The sequence below is a fragment of the Hyla sarda genome, chromosome 1 (genome assembly GCF_029499605.1).
Source record: "Hyla sarda isolate aHylSar1 chromosome 1, aHylSar1.hap1, whole genome shotgun sequence".
Taxonomy (NCBI): domain Eukaryota; kingdom Metazoa; phylum Chordata; class Amphibia; order Anura; family Hylidae; genus Hyla; species Hyla sarda.
In genome coordinates this window covers 476,224,001-476,241,071 of record NC_079189.1, presented here as the reverse complement: position 1 = coordinate 476,241,071, position 17,071 = coordinate 476,224,001, and the positions used below count along the sequence as shown (strand labels likewise).

Here is a 17,071-nt window from a genome sequence, read left to right as displayed (position 1 = left end):
CTGTGGAAAATCCACCACAGTCCCTACTGACTTCAATGGGGCTTGTGGCGGACTTTCCGCGGAAAATCGGCTGCGGACAGCCGAGAAGAGCCCGCCCACTTGCAAATACGCAGTGGAAAACCCGCTAAAAAATCTGCGCAAACTCTCCAAGGAACTCCCCAAAACATTGGAAATAATATGAAATTTAAAACAGATTTGCACTATGGAGAATCTGAGATTGGATAGTTTGCCTAACTCAAGAAACGGAAGGAAATGGAGAAAGATTTGGGAATTTTTTGGAACACAAATTCAAAAATTAGGAAACTGAGGGGGAAATTAATAATAAAGATCAGAGATGGAGGGTAGAGGGAAGCAGTGGATAATGGGTGAATGTTGAGAGTAGGAATGGAAAAGAAGAGAGATTTAAACTCCCTAAATTTTTGTTTAGTTTTGTTTTTGTTTGTTTTGTTTAGTGCTGTTAAAAAAATAAATAATAATAAATCAGCGCGTGTGAACGTACCCTAAGAGAAAGTTGAGTACAGGTGTGAATAGAAATAAGATGAACCCACATCACGTCGTACTCACATTACATTCTGGTATAGTGTCATGTGACAATGAGCCTTCTTCTACTACAAACTTGCTCCTGACTTTTTCACACACAGAAAAACTGCAATGATGTAATTGCACTGAATGTATTAGTAATGTTTTATGTGTGATAGGTGTTTAGGATAACACTTGTACTGCTCATAAAATAAATGACCAAACAGAATTCCCAAATCTCATACAAAACATAGGATTGAGAGGAAGATCCCTCCAGTCTTACTTCTGCAGGTTGGAATGTCACAATACTTCCAGTACACGCCATCCTCATGCTCTGCTATGTAACACCAGGGACTGACGTCACCATCTGGGTTCCTGGCAAAAGTAAAAACAGAGTTAACAGAATCAGCATGGTTAAGGCAAGACAGTAAGCATATAACATACGAAGCTGAACTGAACTAATATATTAGCTAGTTACTATAAAACTGACATTTACGTAGGACACATTTATGAATCTGGAGATTTCCTAAGGTAATGGCTTTATATGTATTTATCCATTGTACACACATACAAAATGTGTCAGTTTGTATTGCATTTAGATTTTGAAGGGTATTCCAGGATTTTTTTTCTTTAGCCTTAAACCCATGATGCAAAGTTATAATACTATGTAATATGCATCTAATACCTCCATGTATATTCGTTTTTCAAGGACCCACACCAATAAGTGCTGTAGTGCAAATCTTTTTATTTTACTGTGGTCTAACCTTTCCTGGGATTCCATGTGGCCAGAGACAATATGTCATAAGCTACAGTAGGTGGGTGGATAGCAGGGTGGAAAGGATTTACTGAAGTAATGCTATCCACCCACCTACTTCAGCATAGCCACACCCCCAAGAGACCATGTGAAAAAAAACTTGCATGAGGATGTGGTCCATCACAAGCTCTTCTCCGAAAGAAGAAAGGCCCTCCAACAAACTTACCCTTCTCCTCCAGGCCAGAAGGCACCTGCAAGGTTCCAGGTTCAATGTCCCTTTTCGTCGAAGCTACTAGGGGACTACAAGTTCACCTAGGAGTTAGCATGAATATCAGCCAAAGGAGCCATAGACAGATGGCATCCCTGAAGCAGAGGACACCTGGGGTTTACAGGAAGGGGAGGGACCTAATGGCCACACACACACACATACACACCTCCGCTAGAGCAGCTCAGGGACACCCAGAAGGCTAACACACCCTGACAAATCCTCCCTGACCAATCCACATACAATCAAATATGGCACAGTTACATAAAAAAGAACCCCTTAAGGACGCAGGGTTTTTCCGTTTTTGCATTTTCATTTTTTCCTCATCACCTTCTAAAAATCATAACGCTTTCAATTTTGCACATACAATTCCATATAATGGCTTATTTATTGTGCCACCAATTCTACTTTGCAGTGACATTAGTCATTTAACCCAAAAATCCACGGCGAAACGGAAAATAAATTCATTGTGCAACAAAATTGAAGAAAAAATGTCATTTTGTAACTTTTGGGGGCTTCTGTTTCTACGCAGTGCATTTTCGGTAACAATAACACCTTCTCTTTATTCTGTAGATCCATACGATTAAAATTATACCCTACTTATATAGGTTGGATATTGTCGTACTTCGGAAAAAAATCATAACTACATGCAGGAAAATGTATATGTTAAAAATTCTCATCTTCTAACCCCTATAACTTTTACATTTTTCTGCGTACGGGCCGGTATGAGGACACATTTTTTGCGCCGTGTTTTGAAGTTTTTATCGGTACCATTTTTGTATTGATCAGACTTTTTGATCGCTTTTTATTCATTTTTTTATTATATAAAAAGTGACCAAAAATACACTATTTTGGACTTTGGAATTTTTTTGCGCATACGCCATTGACCATGCAATTTAATTAACATTATATTTTTATATTTCGGACATTTTCGCACTCAGTGATACCACATATGTTTATTTTTATTTACACTTCTTTTTTTTATGGAAAAAGGGGTGGGGTGATTCAAACTTTTATTAGGGAAGGGGTTAAATGACCTTTGTTAACTTTTTTTTTTCACTTTATTTTTGCAGTGTTCTAGCTCCCTTAGGGACCTATAACACTGCACACACTGATCTCCTATGCTGATCCCTGCAAAGCCATAGCTTTGCACAGATCAGTCAGATAGGGGCTCGATTGCTCAAGCCTGTAGCTCAGGCTTGGAGCAATCAATCGACGATCGGACGCCACGGAGACCGATAAGGAGACCTCCGCCTGCGTCCCAGCTGATCGGAACATCGCGATTTTATCGCGACGTCCCGATCATCCTGACTGAGCTGCCGGGAAGCGTTTACTTTCGCTTTCAGATGCGGCGGTCAACTTTGATCGCCGCGTCTGAAGGGTTAACAGCGCGCCGCACAACGATCGATGCCGCGCGCTGTTAGCCCAGGGTCCCGGCTATGATTAGCTAATCATAGCTGGGACCGACCCGGTGTGATGCGGGGTCGCGGCGTGACCCTGTTTTAAACACCGGGACCGGGCGTAGGGCGTACAGGTACGCCCTACGTCCTTAAGGAGTTAAATAAGAGGATGATGCAGTGCAATTACTGCCTGATCATCCGACCAGATCTATAAAAATTACCTGATCCTAGCGAGAAGGCTGGAATTCAAAAGATTAGTGCCACAAAGATGAGAGTAAGTAGTGCCTGTGCCATCACTCAGTGAGACACATACACCCTGTGAAGGCACCTCAGGACCACCACTCCCCGAGGCACAAAGTACTTCGGCTCTAAACCTCCTGGCTCAATGATCAGGCAGATGCTGAGCTGGGCACATCCAGCCCCGGAACACTGTGGTACACCTGTCCCCTCCATGTAGCAACCCATCCTCACTAGCCACTAAACTAAAAAGAACTTTGTCAGATCAAACCTCTGGGTGTGTGTTCCGTTCATGAAAATTGAGCAACGTGACCACAGAGGTAATAGAAGCTTACACAGCAGGGGCAGACACAGACAGCAGAGGGCTCCTGTGCAAAGAATGTGCCTGGGTTCCACCCCCCCCCCCCCCAGTTAGTACGTTTGGTAGGTAGGCAGGCGGTACATTTGGTAGTACATTTGCTAGGTAGGCAGGTAGAACATGTAGGTAGGCAAGTAGTAAGTTTGCTAGTTATTTAGGCAGGTAGTAAGTTCAGTAGGTAGGTAGGTAGTAAGTTGGTAGGTAGGCAGGTAAAAGGTTTGGGTGCTAGGTAGGTACACAGGTTATATGTTTGCTAGGTAATACATTTGCTATGTAGGCAGGCAGGCAATACATTTGCTAGATAGGCAGAAAAAGCGTTTGCTAGGTAGCTAATATGTTTGGTTGGTAGGTAGGCAGGTATGTTTGGGTGGTAGCTGGGTAGGCAGACAGGTAACACATTTGGTAGGTAGGCCCTTAGTCCAGTGTTTTCCAAACAGTGTGTCTCCAGCTGTTGCAAAACTACAACTCCCAGCAAGCCCGGACAACCTTTGGCTGTCTGGGCATGCTGGGAGTTATAGTTTTGCAACAGCTGGAGGCACTCCGGTTGGGAAACACTGGACTAAGGCCTACCTACCAAAGTGCCTCCAGCTGTTGCAAAACTATAACTTCCAGCATGCCCGTTACAGCTAAAGACTGATCTCGGAGACCACACACACCCCTAACGGAGACCCCCGACCATCTTACCTAAATTTGGTGAACGGAAGCTCTTTTTTGGCGGATTGCATCCAACGTCATGGGTGGTACCTGCTCGACATCAGTTTTGTCCAGCGGTAAGCGTCATGACTCGTCAGTCAGTGGCATGATGCTTACTGCCCGGCGGGAGATTTGAATAAATAAAAGGGGGGGGGGGGGGGGTAAAAATAACAAATTTGCCACCATTTTCCCACCGGATTTTCGCTACACCCCTTGCAGACCCTAAAGGCACCCCGGTTGGGAATCACTGGTCTAAAGTGCCCGTGGTGCTATTATGTCGCTTTAGAACAGCGAGCAGCGGCGGTGCAGCACCGCTGTTTACGTGTGTTGTGTACTTGGCATCATGGGCTCAAATGTTAAAGAAACAATTCCTGGAATACCCCTTTAAGTGGTTTTGTTTTGTCATCTGAACATGCGGCCCTGTTGAACGTCAGCACTGTATGACCAGAGATCTGCTGTAGTATTAGCCCAAACAGCATGTAAAGATTGTGCTTTTTGGGTAACATAGCCTAACAAAGTCCAGGATAGTGGCTAAATGTATCATCATGGCATTACACTACTGGGAAATCTGGGATCTTGAAAACGGGGCCAGCGTCTCCTGTCAATACACACTGTAGGAAACCACCTTGACCCCCTCAATATGCACACATTTTAATACAGTTAGCATCTCATTTCATTAAAAAAAAACACTTTTTGTGTATATGTAACAAGAAAGGCTTGTCCTGGAACAATGCCAAGTTACTGTGTATTCAGTATTTAGCAGTAATAACATTTGGTCAGAAAATTGATATTTTCCATAATGTAAAGCTTAACGCAAGACACATATTGCTGGCACTTGTTTAAAAGAACATTATTTAAACAGAAATATAACAGAAACAGCAGGTAATAGCCGGTATAAAAATTGTGCTCTGTATACTCTAGCTTAAGCCTTTTTGTAACATATTTTAATTGAGCTTCCTATACATAGGTGAAAAGGCTGCCAATATTGCATATTGGTAAAATGTTTGTTCCTAAGCTAACCTGGTGCCAAAGGCAGATGGAAATTGATGGTTATGCATGGTTAGGTGTTGATAGTTATGAATCTGTGGTTGATTGTTTTGTATCTATGGGTTCTGGTCATGCATATCTATGATGGATGGTCATGTGGTGTCCCAGCACCAAAGGCTGTCCTGGGCTAAAAATTGCCTCGGGCATTACTACTGTCTACATGTTGGGCCCACTGCTCCATTGTCTAACGATTAGACTCATGTGATTTATTGCTGTCTCATGTTAGGTGTTATTTTATGCTCTGTACTTTTAAGGGATTGTGGCAGAGGTGACCGTGACACCCAATGGGAGACCCCCATACCCAGCCCTTAATTTAGTGTAAGGGGTGGGGGAAAGGTTCAGTTATGAGTAGGAGTCTTGTGTGGAGCTGCAGCTCATTTAGTTCTGGTCAGTAGTTCAGAAGGAGAGTGTGTTCCAGCTAGCAAACTGCCATGCCAAATCCCAGAAAAAGACCCTGGCGCTCAGGCTACATATCTTAAGGCTGAATTCAACAGCCACTACAACTCCCAGCAAGGCAATAGGCTCCCCAAGTTCCACTTTGCCCATCTCACTGCACAAACTTCTGTATGGTAAAAACCTGCTACCTCTATTCTCAGTAAAGAGACAGTTATCCATAACCCGGCATCGGTGTATTTATTGTTCCACGTCTGGTCCAGGAGAAACGTTTGTATCCTTGGACCGTGTAGGTTAACGGTGCCCTGGCATCACAAAGTGATACATCTAATGACCACGAGTCACGTAACACCAGCTGTCTAACTCCCCCATGGCCACCAGAGTTATGCATCTGTGGTTGATGGTTTTGTATCTATAGTTGACGGTCATGCATCTGTGGTTAGTGGTCTTGTTTATCTATGGTGGATAGTCATACATCTGTAGTGGATGGTTATGCATCGGTGGTTGATGGTTTTGTAACTATGATATTTTAACATGCATATATGTTTGATTAATATGTCTAGATGATTTATGGCCATTCATCTGTATATATATATATATATATATATATATATACATATATATATATATATATATATATATATATATATATATATATATATCCCACCTAGTGGGGTACTTTGGGATCTTAAGGATCTTATATTACAGAAGGTCTCGATGGTAAGGTATGTCTCTTTACTATTGACACAAACATTTGTAACAGGGTTAATGTTCCTGGAGGTAAACCCCAAATGATGAAGAATTTGGGAAAACTAGAGGAATGGTCAGAACTCTGGCAACTGATATTAAATGTGGATAAGTGCAGGATAATGCACCTGGGGTGCAAAAAACCCAAGGGCAGAATATAGAACATCTGATAACCTCAGTATCTAAGTAAAGGCATTTAGGAGTAATTATTTCAGAAGACTTAAAAGGTAGGCAAACAATGTAATAGAACAGTACAAATGCTAACAGAATGCTTGGGTGTATAGGGAGGGGTATTAGTAGTTCCACTGTGCCACTGTACAGAGCATTGGTGAGACCTCACTTGGAGTATTGTGCGTAGTACTGGAGTCTGTATCTCCAGAAGGCTATAGATACATTGGGGAAAGTTCAGAGAAGAGTTACTTAACTAGTACATGGATTGTAGGATAAAACTTACCAGGAAAGGTTAAAGAGAACCAAGCACTAGATTTTATCATATAACGCTTGCCAACGCATTATATAAGGTAAAATCTTTATCATCACCATCCCTGGGTTTGGGTTGGGGATCAGTGAGGATATTAAGCTATAAAGTCTCCCCGGGCCACACTGTAAGTAGTCCCCTGAACGGGGAGCTCTACAACTTTGGCCCCCTTACTTGGCAGGGCGGAGACATGGGCCGTCAATAAAGCTGAGGAAGCGTCAGTATGGGCAGAGCGAGGGGCCAAGTAAGTACAACTCCCCGTCAAGAGGACTATTTACGGGGCCGCCAGGGAGACTTCATAACTTCATATCCTCACCATCCCTGGGGCAAAAAGTCCCCCGGGGATGGGGAGAATAAAGATTTGACCATAAATAACATGTTGCCATGTGTTATATATATGGTAAAAATCTATTGCTTGGTTCCCCTTTAAAGGACCTTAACATGTATAACTTGGAAGAAAGAAGAGACAGAGGGGATATGATAGAAACTTTTATATACATAAAGGCAGTGGCGTCGCTAGGGGGGGGGCAGAGGGGGCCATGGCCCCCCTAGATCAGGCCGTGCCCCCCCTTGTGCCCCCCCAATTTAAAATAAATAGGGCTGACCCGATACTAGTATCGGGGCCAGGGGCGGACTGATCGGCTGGGTAAAGAGCCCGCTGCAGCTGCTGGGGATATCCCTGCACTGCTCCTGGTCTGCTTATCATTAGCAGAGACAGGCAGGGCAGGGATGAAGGTACCTGATGATGGCTCTGCCCCCAGCACTGGAGAGGACGGGGGCCAAGAGCTGGCAGGCCTCCGAAACACAGAGCAGCTTCATGTGATGGTGAGTGATGTCCCTGTGTCCTCCCTCTCTCCCCCCGATCAGCAGTATATCCTGGGGCTGGGTCATGTGTATAGTAGCAGTCAAGTGGGGTCACTTTCCCTCCTTCAGTGTCCACAGGTCACATTATCAGAACATTTTTTGGGAAACATCGCGGCAAAATTGTGCGGTTTTACCGCGATTTTTCGTAAATCGCGGTAAAACTGCACGATTTTTGCCAAGATTTTTCCATAAATTGTTCTGGTAATGTGACCTGTGGACACTGGAGGAGGGAAAGTGACCACTCTGGAAGGACAACATATGAACACACTGCTAGTTTATCATTAAACCCCATTAAATCACATGTACAGGATCAGCTGCATATTTTTGCTGTATATTTTGTGCAGATGATTTTGCAACCCATTAGCTTCAATAGGTAGCAAAATCAGCTGCAGAAAATATACAGCAGATCCTGTACGTCTGAACGTACCCTAAGGGCTCATTCAGGGGTGAATCCACAGTGTATTTTACACTGCAGATCCACCGAAAATGGACCATACAGTGCTGCCTCCATCTGTGCCTGCTCATAACGGCAATCCGCCACTACCAGCAGACACGCTTTTGATGTGTATACTCGCACACATCATGGCCGCTCCTGCTCTCTGAGCTAGGCCGAGAGCAGCCGCGATGTGTGCGAGTATACACATCAAAGCGTGTCTGCTCGTAGCGGAGGATTGCTGTTTTGAGCAGGCACAGATGGAGGCAGCACTGTAGGGTCCATTGTCGGGGGATCCGCACCGTAAAATATGCTGAGGATCCGTCCGTGTAAATGAGACCTAAGGACGCAAGGCGTATGTGTACGCACAGTGCCTGCTCCCACTGTGTTGTATAAATAATTAGCTAGAACCCTTGGCTAATGCCAGACATCACCAATCAGGCTGATGTCCGACATTAACACTTTAGATGCCGCTATCAAAGTTAATGGTAGTGTCCAAAAGTTTTGTTTTTTCCTTACCTTTTAAAAATCATAACCCTTTCAATTTTGCACCTAAAATTCCATATTATGGCTTATTTTTTGCGCCACCAATTCTACTTTGTAGTGACATCAGTCATTTTACCCAAAAATCTACGGCAGAAATGGAAAAAAAAAATAATTGCGCAACAAGAATGTATGAAGATTTTAAATTTTTTATTTTTTATTTTTAATGAAACATGTTCTGCACAGTGTGTGTGTATGTGTGTGTGTGTGTGTGTGTGTGTGTATGTATATATATATATATATATATATATATATGTGTATTTATTTATGATATATATATATATATATATATATATATATATATGTATACATACATACATACACATACACACACACACACGTTTTAAAATTGTCCCCCCCCACTTTTGTCACTGGCCCCCCATGTGCCCCCCCTAAATATGAATGCTGGAGGCGCCACTGCATAAAGGGAATCAACTGAAAGAAGAAAAACGGAAACAAGAGAACATAGTTTTATATTAGAGGGGCAAAGATTTATGCAGTCATTTCAGGAAGTATTACTTTACTGATAGAGTAGTGGATGCATGGAATAACCTTCCTGCAGAAGTGGTAGCTGCAATTACAGTGAAGGATTTTAAGCATGCATGGGAAAGGGCCAGGGACTATTGTTAGTATTCAGGATTATTGGGCAGTGTTCTGAACAGACATGTTCAAAAAATTTCATAAATGCGTTGTCTGAGATTTAGAAAACAATTAAATAACTATAGTAAATGTAATAAAATAAAAACAATGCCCTGTGATCTCCAGAACAAGCAACAGAGTCTCCCCTGGGAACTAGAGCTCGACATTCTCTATGGGAACTGCCCGATATTGCTGAGTTCAGGGTTTTGCTACAAATGCCAATAGCAAACCTCTCCTGCTCCTGACAGTTCCTGACATGGACAGAGGTGTCAGCAGAGAGCACTGTAGTCAGACTGAAAAGAACAACTCAACTTCCTCTGTAGTATACAGCAGCTGATAAGGACTGGAAGGATTAAGATTTTTTTTTTAGTAGAAGTAATTTACAAATCTGTTTAACTTTCTGGCACTAGTTAATTTGAAAAATAATAATAATAATAATAATTTCCTCCAGAGTACCCCTTTAAGTCATACTAATAGGAAGTGTTAATACAAACTGAACTGGTGGCACTATTTTAGATGAGTAAAACAATCAAGGTGTAAAAAAAAATGTCAAACATTTTGGTCTGCTCACGTCGATTTCCTCTTGTTCTCTACACTAAAATATTTGCAGATTTAAAATTATATATATATATATATATATATATATATATATATATATATATATAGATATAGATATCGTAAGGCATACTGGATCAGGACATTGTTCTAGGTAAAATGTTGATAGGGTAATATGTACAGTAGGACATGTCCTGTACATAGTGATAGGTTTTAACAGCAGGGGAGTCAGGAGGTAATTCCACAGCTGCCTGCTATGAGGATGAAGGAGGCGATTTCTAATAGGCTGCCGTAACTCATTTATACAGCCATCTATGCATGAGTCTGGGCTAATCACAGACAGATGGGCAGGAGATTACCATCATCATCACTCATATTAATAAAAGCAACTGCCTGCATGCAAATGGTTAATGGTACTCAAGGTCAGATGGAGAACGGCACTTCCAAATGAACAAGCTAAAATGACAGTGTTATACATTTATCTCAATATGTGTAGATACGAACCATCCATGGATGAGCAGCATCATAATGGAGGGGATTACATTGTCTAACATTAGTCAATATTCAGAGTTCAGGGTTTCTGTCTCCTAGGTTTATTTTTGTAGCTGAAATGATAAATGGTTATACTGTATATCTGTATGTGACCAAACATCCTATGCTGCGGTTGTAGAAAATGGCGTCACCTCCTCAGGGCTTCAAGAACTTTAGCTCATAATTGGTGTGAATGACGCCACCTGTGAGCCGCTGAATAGGACTAAATGTAGTGTCCTGTGAATGTATCATTCCTGTTGTGTTTAGGAACTCTATGACTAATCTATTGGATGCTTCATTTTTAGACTCTGAGGCTAAGAAATAGATATGATGCTTCTTTCCAAGTAACCACTTTATATTGTGAAATATACCTTATATTATATACTTTGTATTTGCACAATATGTAGAACTAACCTGACATATCATGTGGTAATTTCATAGGCTAATTTTAATGGGTTAATCATCAGCTACTTCAGAGGGGCTGGTCACCATTAGTATGAAGAATACAGAGACCTCCTTTAAATAAAAGGAAAAAAGTGATAGGAGTAAAAACAAAGTCCAAGCTCCTGTTGCACTTCTCCTTCCATTGAGCTTGGACTCCCATATTGTTGAGTGGATTAGACAGTGGCCGAGTGACAGACAACAGAGGGTTGTAGTCAATGGAGAATATTCAGAACAAGGTTTTGTAACCAGTGGGGGACCTCAGGGATCGGTACTGGGACCCATTTTGTTTTATATTCTTAGCAGTGATATTGCAGAAGGTCTCGATGGTAAGGTATTGGTCTTTTTGCTGATGGCACAAAGATATGTAACAGGGTTGATGTGCAAAAATGTGCTTTTCTTTTCTATTTCCTCCCACAAATTATTTTTGGTTGCGCTGTAAATTTTATGGTTAGATAAAAATGTGCAATTACAAAGTACAACTGGTCGCGCAAAAAGAAAAAAAAAAAAAACAAGCCCTCATATGGGTCCATAGATGGAAAAATAAAAGAGTTATGGCTCCGTTAAAGGTAAGGAGGAAAAAGCAAAAATGCAAAAAATGAAAATTGGTTGTGTCCTTACAAGCCTAATTACAGTCAGTGTTAACCCCTTAAGGCATACCTGTGCACCCGTTCCCCTTCTATGACGCAGGCTCAAGAGCTAATCCCACGTCACAGCAGGATGGTCGGGACCTGTGTCTAATGCCAGACAACACTGATCACGGTGATGCCCAACATTAACCCCTTAGATGCAAAGATCAAAGTTTATTGTGGCATCTAAAATAAAAAAAATAAATAAAATAAAAAGTCCAGGTAGCTTAGTGGTGTCCCAATAAGCTGAAAGGACGTCAGGAGAGCCCTTACCTTCCTCCTCGCCATTCAATCTTTGGCACTTTTCCAATGTTTTGGTTTTAAATTTTTTTTTTTTTTTTTTTTTTACACACCTGCTCTGAGCGGCCTGGTTTTCCAGAGCTAAAATCTCTTATGTCCCTCTCGAAAATGTTGGGGACCCGTCACCTTTTTGAAGACACCCCCTTCCTCTGGCAGTCATTCCCCTTTTACAGTTTTTTTGGCTAAAGTGGAGAGTTGGTAGGGTTTTTGGGATTTGTGTGGCAAATTCTAGTGCACAACAGAAAAACCCTACAAAACCTACTCAGAAAAGCCTTAGTAAATGAGACCCTCTGTATGCTGCCCTGTCTTCTGAACATAGATATCCTCATGAAGGATGGAGCATCATGCACACTGCAGGTGAGATCCATGTAATAAGAACTTTATGGCTTCAGTAATGTCTGTATCAGGCTATGTTTACACTGCTGGAATATTCCAATCGGAAATTCTACTGCAGCAGAGTCCCATTGATATCAGTGGGATTCTGTTGCACTGTGCACACAGTGGAATTTCTGCAGCAGATATTTCTGCCGTGGAAATCCTGATTCTGGCTTGTCTATACTTTTTGTGGATTCTGCTCGGGAATGCATTGCTGTCTATGAGACAGCCCATTTGTGAGCGGCCCTAGCGCCTGCTGGATTATTTGAATGAGTGGAATGTCCAGCCGTATTATTTGGGCAGACATTTTGCACATTTTTGACCATGTGAACCTGGCCTAGGTCTGGTTTTGGCTCAAAAACTACAGTCGCAGGTAAAAAAATAAAAAATAAATGCCATGTGTGATAGCAGCCTAAAGAAAATAAATCTACTCTGCATTTCCTTAGTAACTCAGGTCTCTAGTGCTGCACTGGGTTCCACCTGTTTATGTTATTCATTCCAACTAGATATATTGGAATTATTAGCACATACTTTGGCGCTGGTAAACATGTTTTCCCATCTGTTGGCACAAAGGGGAGCAGAAAACCATAATTATATTCTAAAGCTCGCTCTGAAATGATAACTGGATTCTAAATGGTAAAAAAAATAAATAAATTACATAAATCCAATAACACTTTAGGTACAGGCCTGTTTTTTTTTCTGTACAAGCTTTAGTTAATTTATTTCAACAGAACTAAAACTGCATTACAACTAATGCCAGGTAGCCATGACTGTAAAAATGAAATTCTTTTAACTATAAATTTTACCTCCAAAGCAAAGCAACAATAACGGTAATGTTTCAATAAGTCACTAGAAACTTCTGAATATTATTATGTAATCCTGATATATATTCGAATAAAAGTAATGATGAATTAAAAAGGCATATGGGCTTCTTAAAGCCCCCAAACATATAGTAGACATAATATTATAATCATCTTTTTGCAATAAAATTATTAGTGACTGATAACTGTACAAATTTACAGATCACGTATTTAAAGGGGTACTCCGGTAAAAAAAAAAATTCAAATCAATTGGTGCTAGAAAGTTAAACAGATTCATAATCAATTACTTCTATTTAAAAATATTAACCCTTCCAGTACTAATCAGCTGCTGTATACTACAGAGGGAATTGTGTAGTTCTTTTTTGCCTGACCACAGTTCTCTTTGCTGACACCTCTGTCCATATCAGGAACTGTCCAGAGCAGGAGAGGTTTGCTATAGGGATTTTCTCCTGCTCTGGACAGTTCCTGAAATGGACAGAGGTGTCAGCAGAGAGCACTGTGGTCAGACTGGAAATACCTACGCAACGTCCCCTGTAACACACAGCAGCTGATAAGTACTGGAAGGATTAAGATTTTCAAATAGAAGTAATTTACAAATCTGTAAAACTTTCTGGCACCAGGTGATTTAAAAAAAAATAAAAAATTCCACCAGAGTACCCCTTTAAGCAGGGGTATAACTAATGTGGAGCACATGTTGGGGGTGTAGAGGTAAGTAAGAGGTCAGTCATGCAAGTCATCACTTTGAGCAACCTACCATTAACAAGTCTGGTAAAAGGAAAATCAACTCTTTGGAAGAGAAGGCAGTTTCCAAATGATACATTTAAATCATTAAACAATAAATGCAAAATAATTAAATAAATACAGACATATGCATGGAAATAAGCAAATATTGATTATTCTAATTTAGATGCTTTTCATGCTAATAGTACTTCATCATCTATCATACATATAAACATGGTTATACGCCAGCATTGTAAGTGTAAATGTCTGTACATGAGGTATTGAGACAACTATCCCCATAACTGTTAGTCCAGTCTGTGCAATACATCTTATGTATTTATTGCACATTAGCTGGGAATGCATGAGACTAAAATGAGTGCTAAAAACTAAGGAAGTTAAAGGTTCAATGAATATCACAAGAAGAGGTAAAGAAGGGTTGAGGTGGCCAATAATAAAATGTGGTTTATAATTGACTAGTCATCTTGAATATCTTGCATATAATTTTGATTGCATTCATAATAAATATATTTTATATTAGTATTTTATTATTATTTTTATTATTATTATTATATTATTATTCTGATAATTATTATATAATTCTGATATTATTCTTACTTAGTAATAGATCTAACATTATAATATTTTTGTATATTATAGTTAATCATAATAAATAGTGTAGAAGAAAATGTGCTCACTAATGCTAGGGTACCTAGTGTCTTTGGCTGTGCATCGTGTGTCACAAAGATCCCAGTAAATAAAAGTGAATGTGATCGCATCGTGACAAGCAATAAATCTAACAGATTTGGATTTCTGGTGCCTGTCAAGTCACAACAACTTGTGTGCTGCAATGTGATCACATTCCCTTATATCAGTTGCGATACAGGTATACTGGGGAATTTGGTCACAACACGTTGCACAGCCAAACTCACCGGGCAGCCTTGACCTATGTTTATTTTCTTAGCTCCAACAATTATTTGTAAGTTTTCATATTATACCTTAAAACAGTTTTAAAGGGAACCAATCATCAGATTTTACCCTATATAACACTTGGCAAAGCGTTATATAGGGTAAAATCTTTATTTTCACCATTCCCGGGGGACGCTGCTGCCCCCAGGGATGGTGAAGATATGAAGTTATAAACTAGTCACCGCCGCCGCCGTAAGTAGTCACCTGGGCGGGGAGCTCTTCTCATCTACTCCCGTTCTTCGGCCGGGAGCGACGCCCCCTCCGCTTGATTGATGGGCTGCGTCATCACTCTGCTCCGTCTGTTCTGTGAGCGGAACGATGACACGGCCCATCAATCAAGCAGGGCATCACTGACGGCCGAACAATGGGAGTAGATGAGAAAAGCTCCCCGCCCAGGTGACTACTTACGGTGGCGGTGGTGACTAGTTTATAGCTTCATATCTTCACCATCCCTGGGGGCAGCAGCATCCCCCGGGAATGGTGAAAATAAAGATTTTACCCTATATAACACTCTGATGATTGGTTCCCTTTAAACGTATTTGTCTTAAATTACTTTTACACAGGTTTATCAAATAAAACAATATTTTTCAATTAATACAAGCAGGTGTATTCAGCTCATCTGGTTTAGCCCAGCCAGGTCCATGACAGTGTAGGATGGAAGGTCCCACATTACCATGTTGCATCAAACAGACACACAACACGACATGGTTAGAAAGGAAGTGACGCGCTTCGGTGTAGCTCACACTTTGTGGTATTAAAGGCGACTGCCAGGCCCCCTCCCTTAGACTTGAATTGGGGGGGCGTGGTGTGATGTCATGAGGGGTGTGGGCATGACATCAAGACCCCCGCAACCTGCACCCAGTGTTCAGAACAAAATGTTCTGGATGCTGGGGCAGTGGAGTAACCCTTTAACAATAACTAGACACTTAAATAGGGATCAAAGGATTCATTAGGGTACACCTGAACAAAAAATGTTGACTCATTACATACATATATATATATATATATATATATATATATATATATATATATATATAGGTCTACTCAGAAAATATTACAATAAATATTTATGCAAAAACTACAACAAAAGTACATATAAACATTATAACATGATGTATACCGAGTAGGTCATTGCGGAGCAAATAAAGGATGTGCTTCTGTTGTGTAAACAGGGGTATAAAAATACTAACAATAAAGTACCCAAAAAAGTGCACATTTCGAAATAACAAAATTTATAAAATAAATTAAAACTTACAGAAGAATTCTATACAAACAATATATATAATGGCCCTCATTTACTATTCACAACCCGACAACTTTTGTCGGGTTTTTTTGTCGCATTTTTTCTGCGACATGTCGCAGACATCATGCGCTAGTGCACGACCCGAACCCGAAAAGGGGGCGTGTCCCGACAAAGAAGGCCCTTTCACACATATTTATCATTGTAAAGCACCCGCATTGTCTGATTTTTTTTTTTTCCATACAGCTCTGACCTGTTTCAAATAGCCCTATCTAACCCTTTCACACATATTTATCATTGTAAAGCACCCGAATTGTCTTTTTTTTTCCCCCCACAGCTCTGACCTGTTGCAAATAGCCCTATCTAACCTATGGAAATCTTGATATGTTGTATTTTTTGGTGTGATGGTTTTTTCTCATAAATTAGTGACTGCTTTTTTATTCAATTGTTTCTAATGTATGTATATATATATATATATATATATATATATATATATATAAATTTTTTTTTTTTTTACTTAAAAAAAATACGACACAAATACGAGCGTGCAACACCAAAAAAAAATTACTTGCGACATCGACTGCGACACAATAGTAAATAAGCGAGGAAACTAAGGTGTCGGGTTCAAATACAACCAGAAACCCGACCCGACTTTCTAAGTAAATGAGGGCTAATATGTGTGAAACTATGAATGAATAAGCCATTAAACTACATGAATTTCTCCACCTCGTCAGTGACCAATGGTAAAAAATTGCTTAGATAGCCCATTTTACTGCGTGATGTCTATAACAGCCGGATTACAATGATGCAGGTTGTAGTGTTTAGATAGATAGTCTGGGCCACATACCAAGCATCAGACAGACAGCTAGCCAAACACTGCAGTAGAACATTGCTACTGAACTATTGAAATAACTTTATTTCTTTGTCTGTACCACTTCACGCTGGCTTGCACTGCTGTAGTCAGTGTTAGATGCCAAGGCATGGGCTAAAAATATCACTTTTTCCTTCTGCACAGTTGGCAACTCTCTGTTTGCCAATCAGAGATGCCAGCACTTCAGGGCACATACACAACAATTATAATGAATAGATTTGGCAATGTCTAGGAAAAGAACTAGGCCTTGTA

The 17,071-nt window shown here is 40.6% G+C and overlaps 1 protein-coding gene across 2 annotated transcripts in view; it reads right to left on the bottom strand.

The window, feature by feature from the left end:
- KREMEN1 (kringle containing transmembrane protein 1) overlaps positions 1-17,071 on the bottom strand; it is a 149,830-nt gene that overhangs the window by 58,693 nt on the left and 74,066 nt on the right. For both annotated transcript variants that reach the window (XM_056537222.1, XM_056537223.1), the window contains exon 3: positions 803-894. In XM_056537222.1, coding sequence (XP_056393197.1) covers positions 803-894 — 92 coding nt within the window. The remainder of the gene's footprint in view (positions 1-802; positions 895-17,071) is intronic.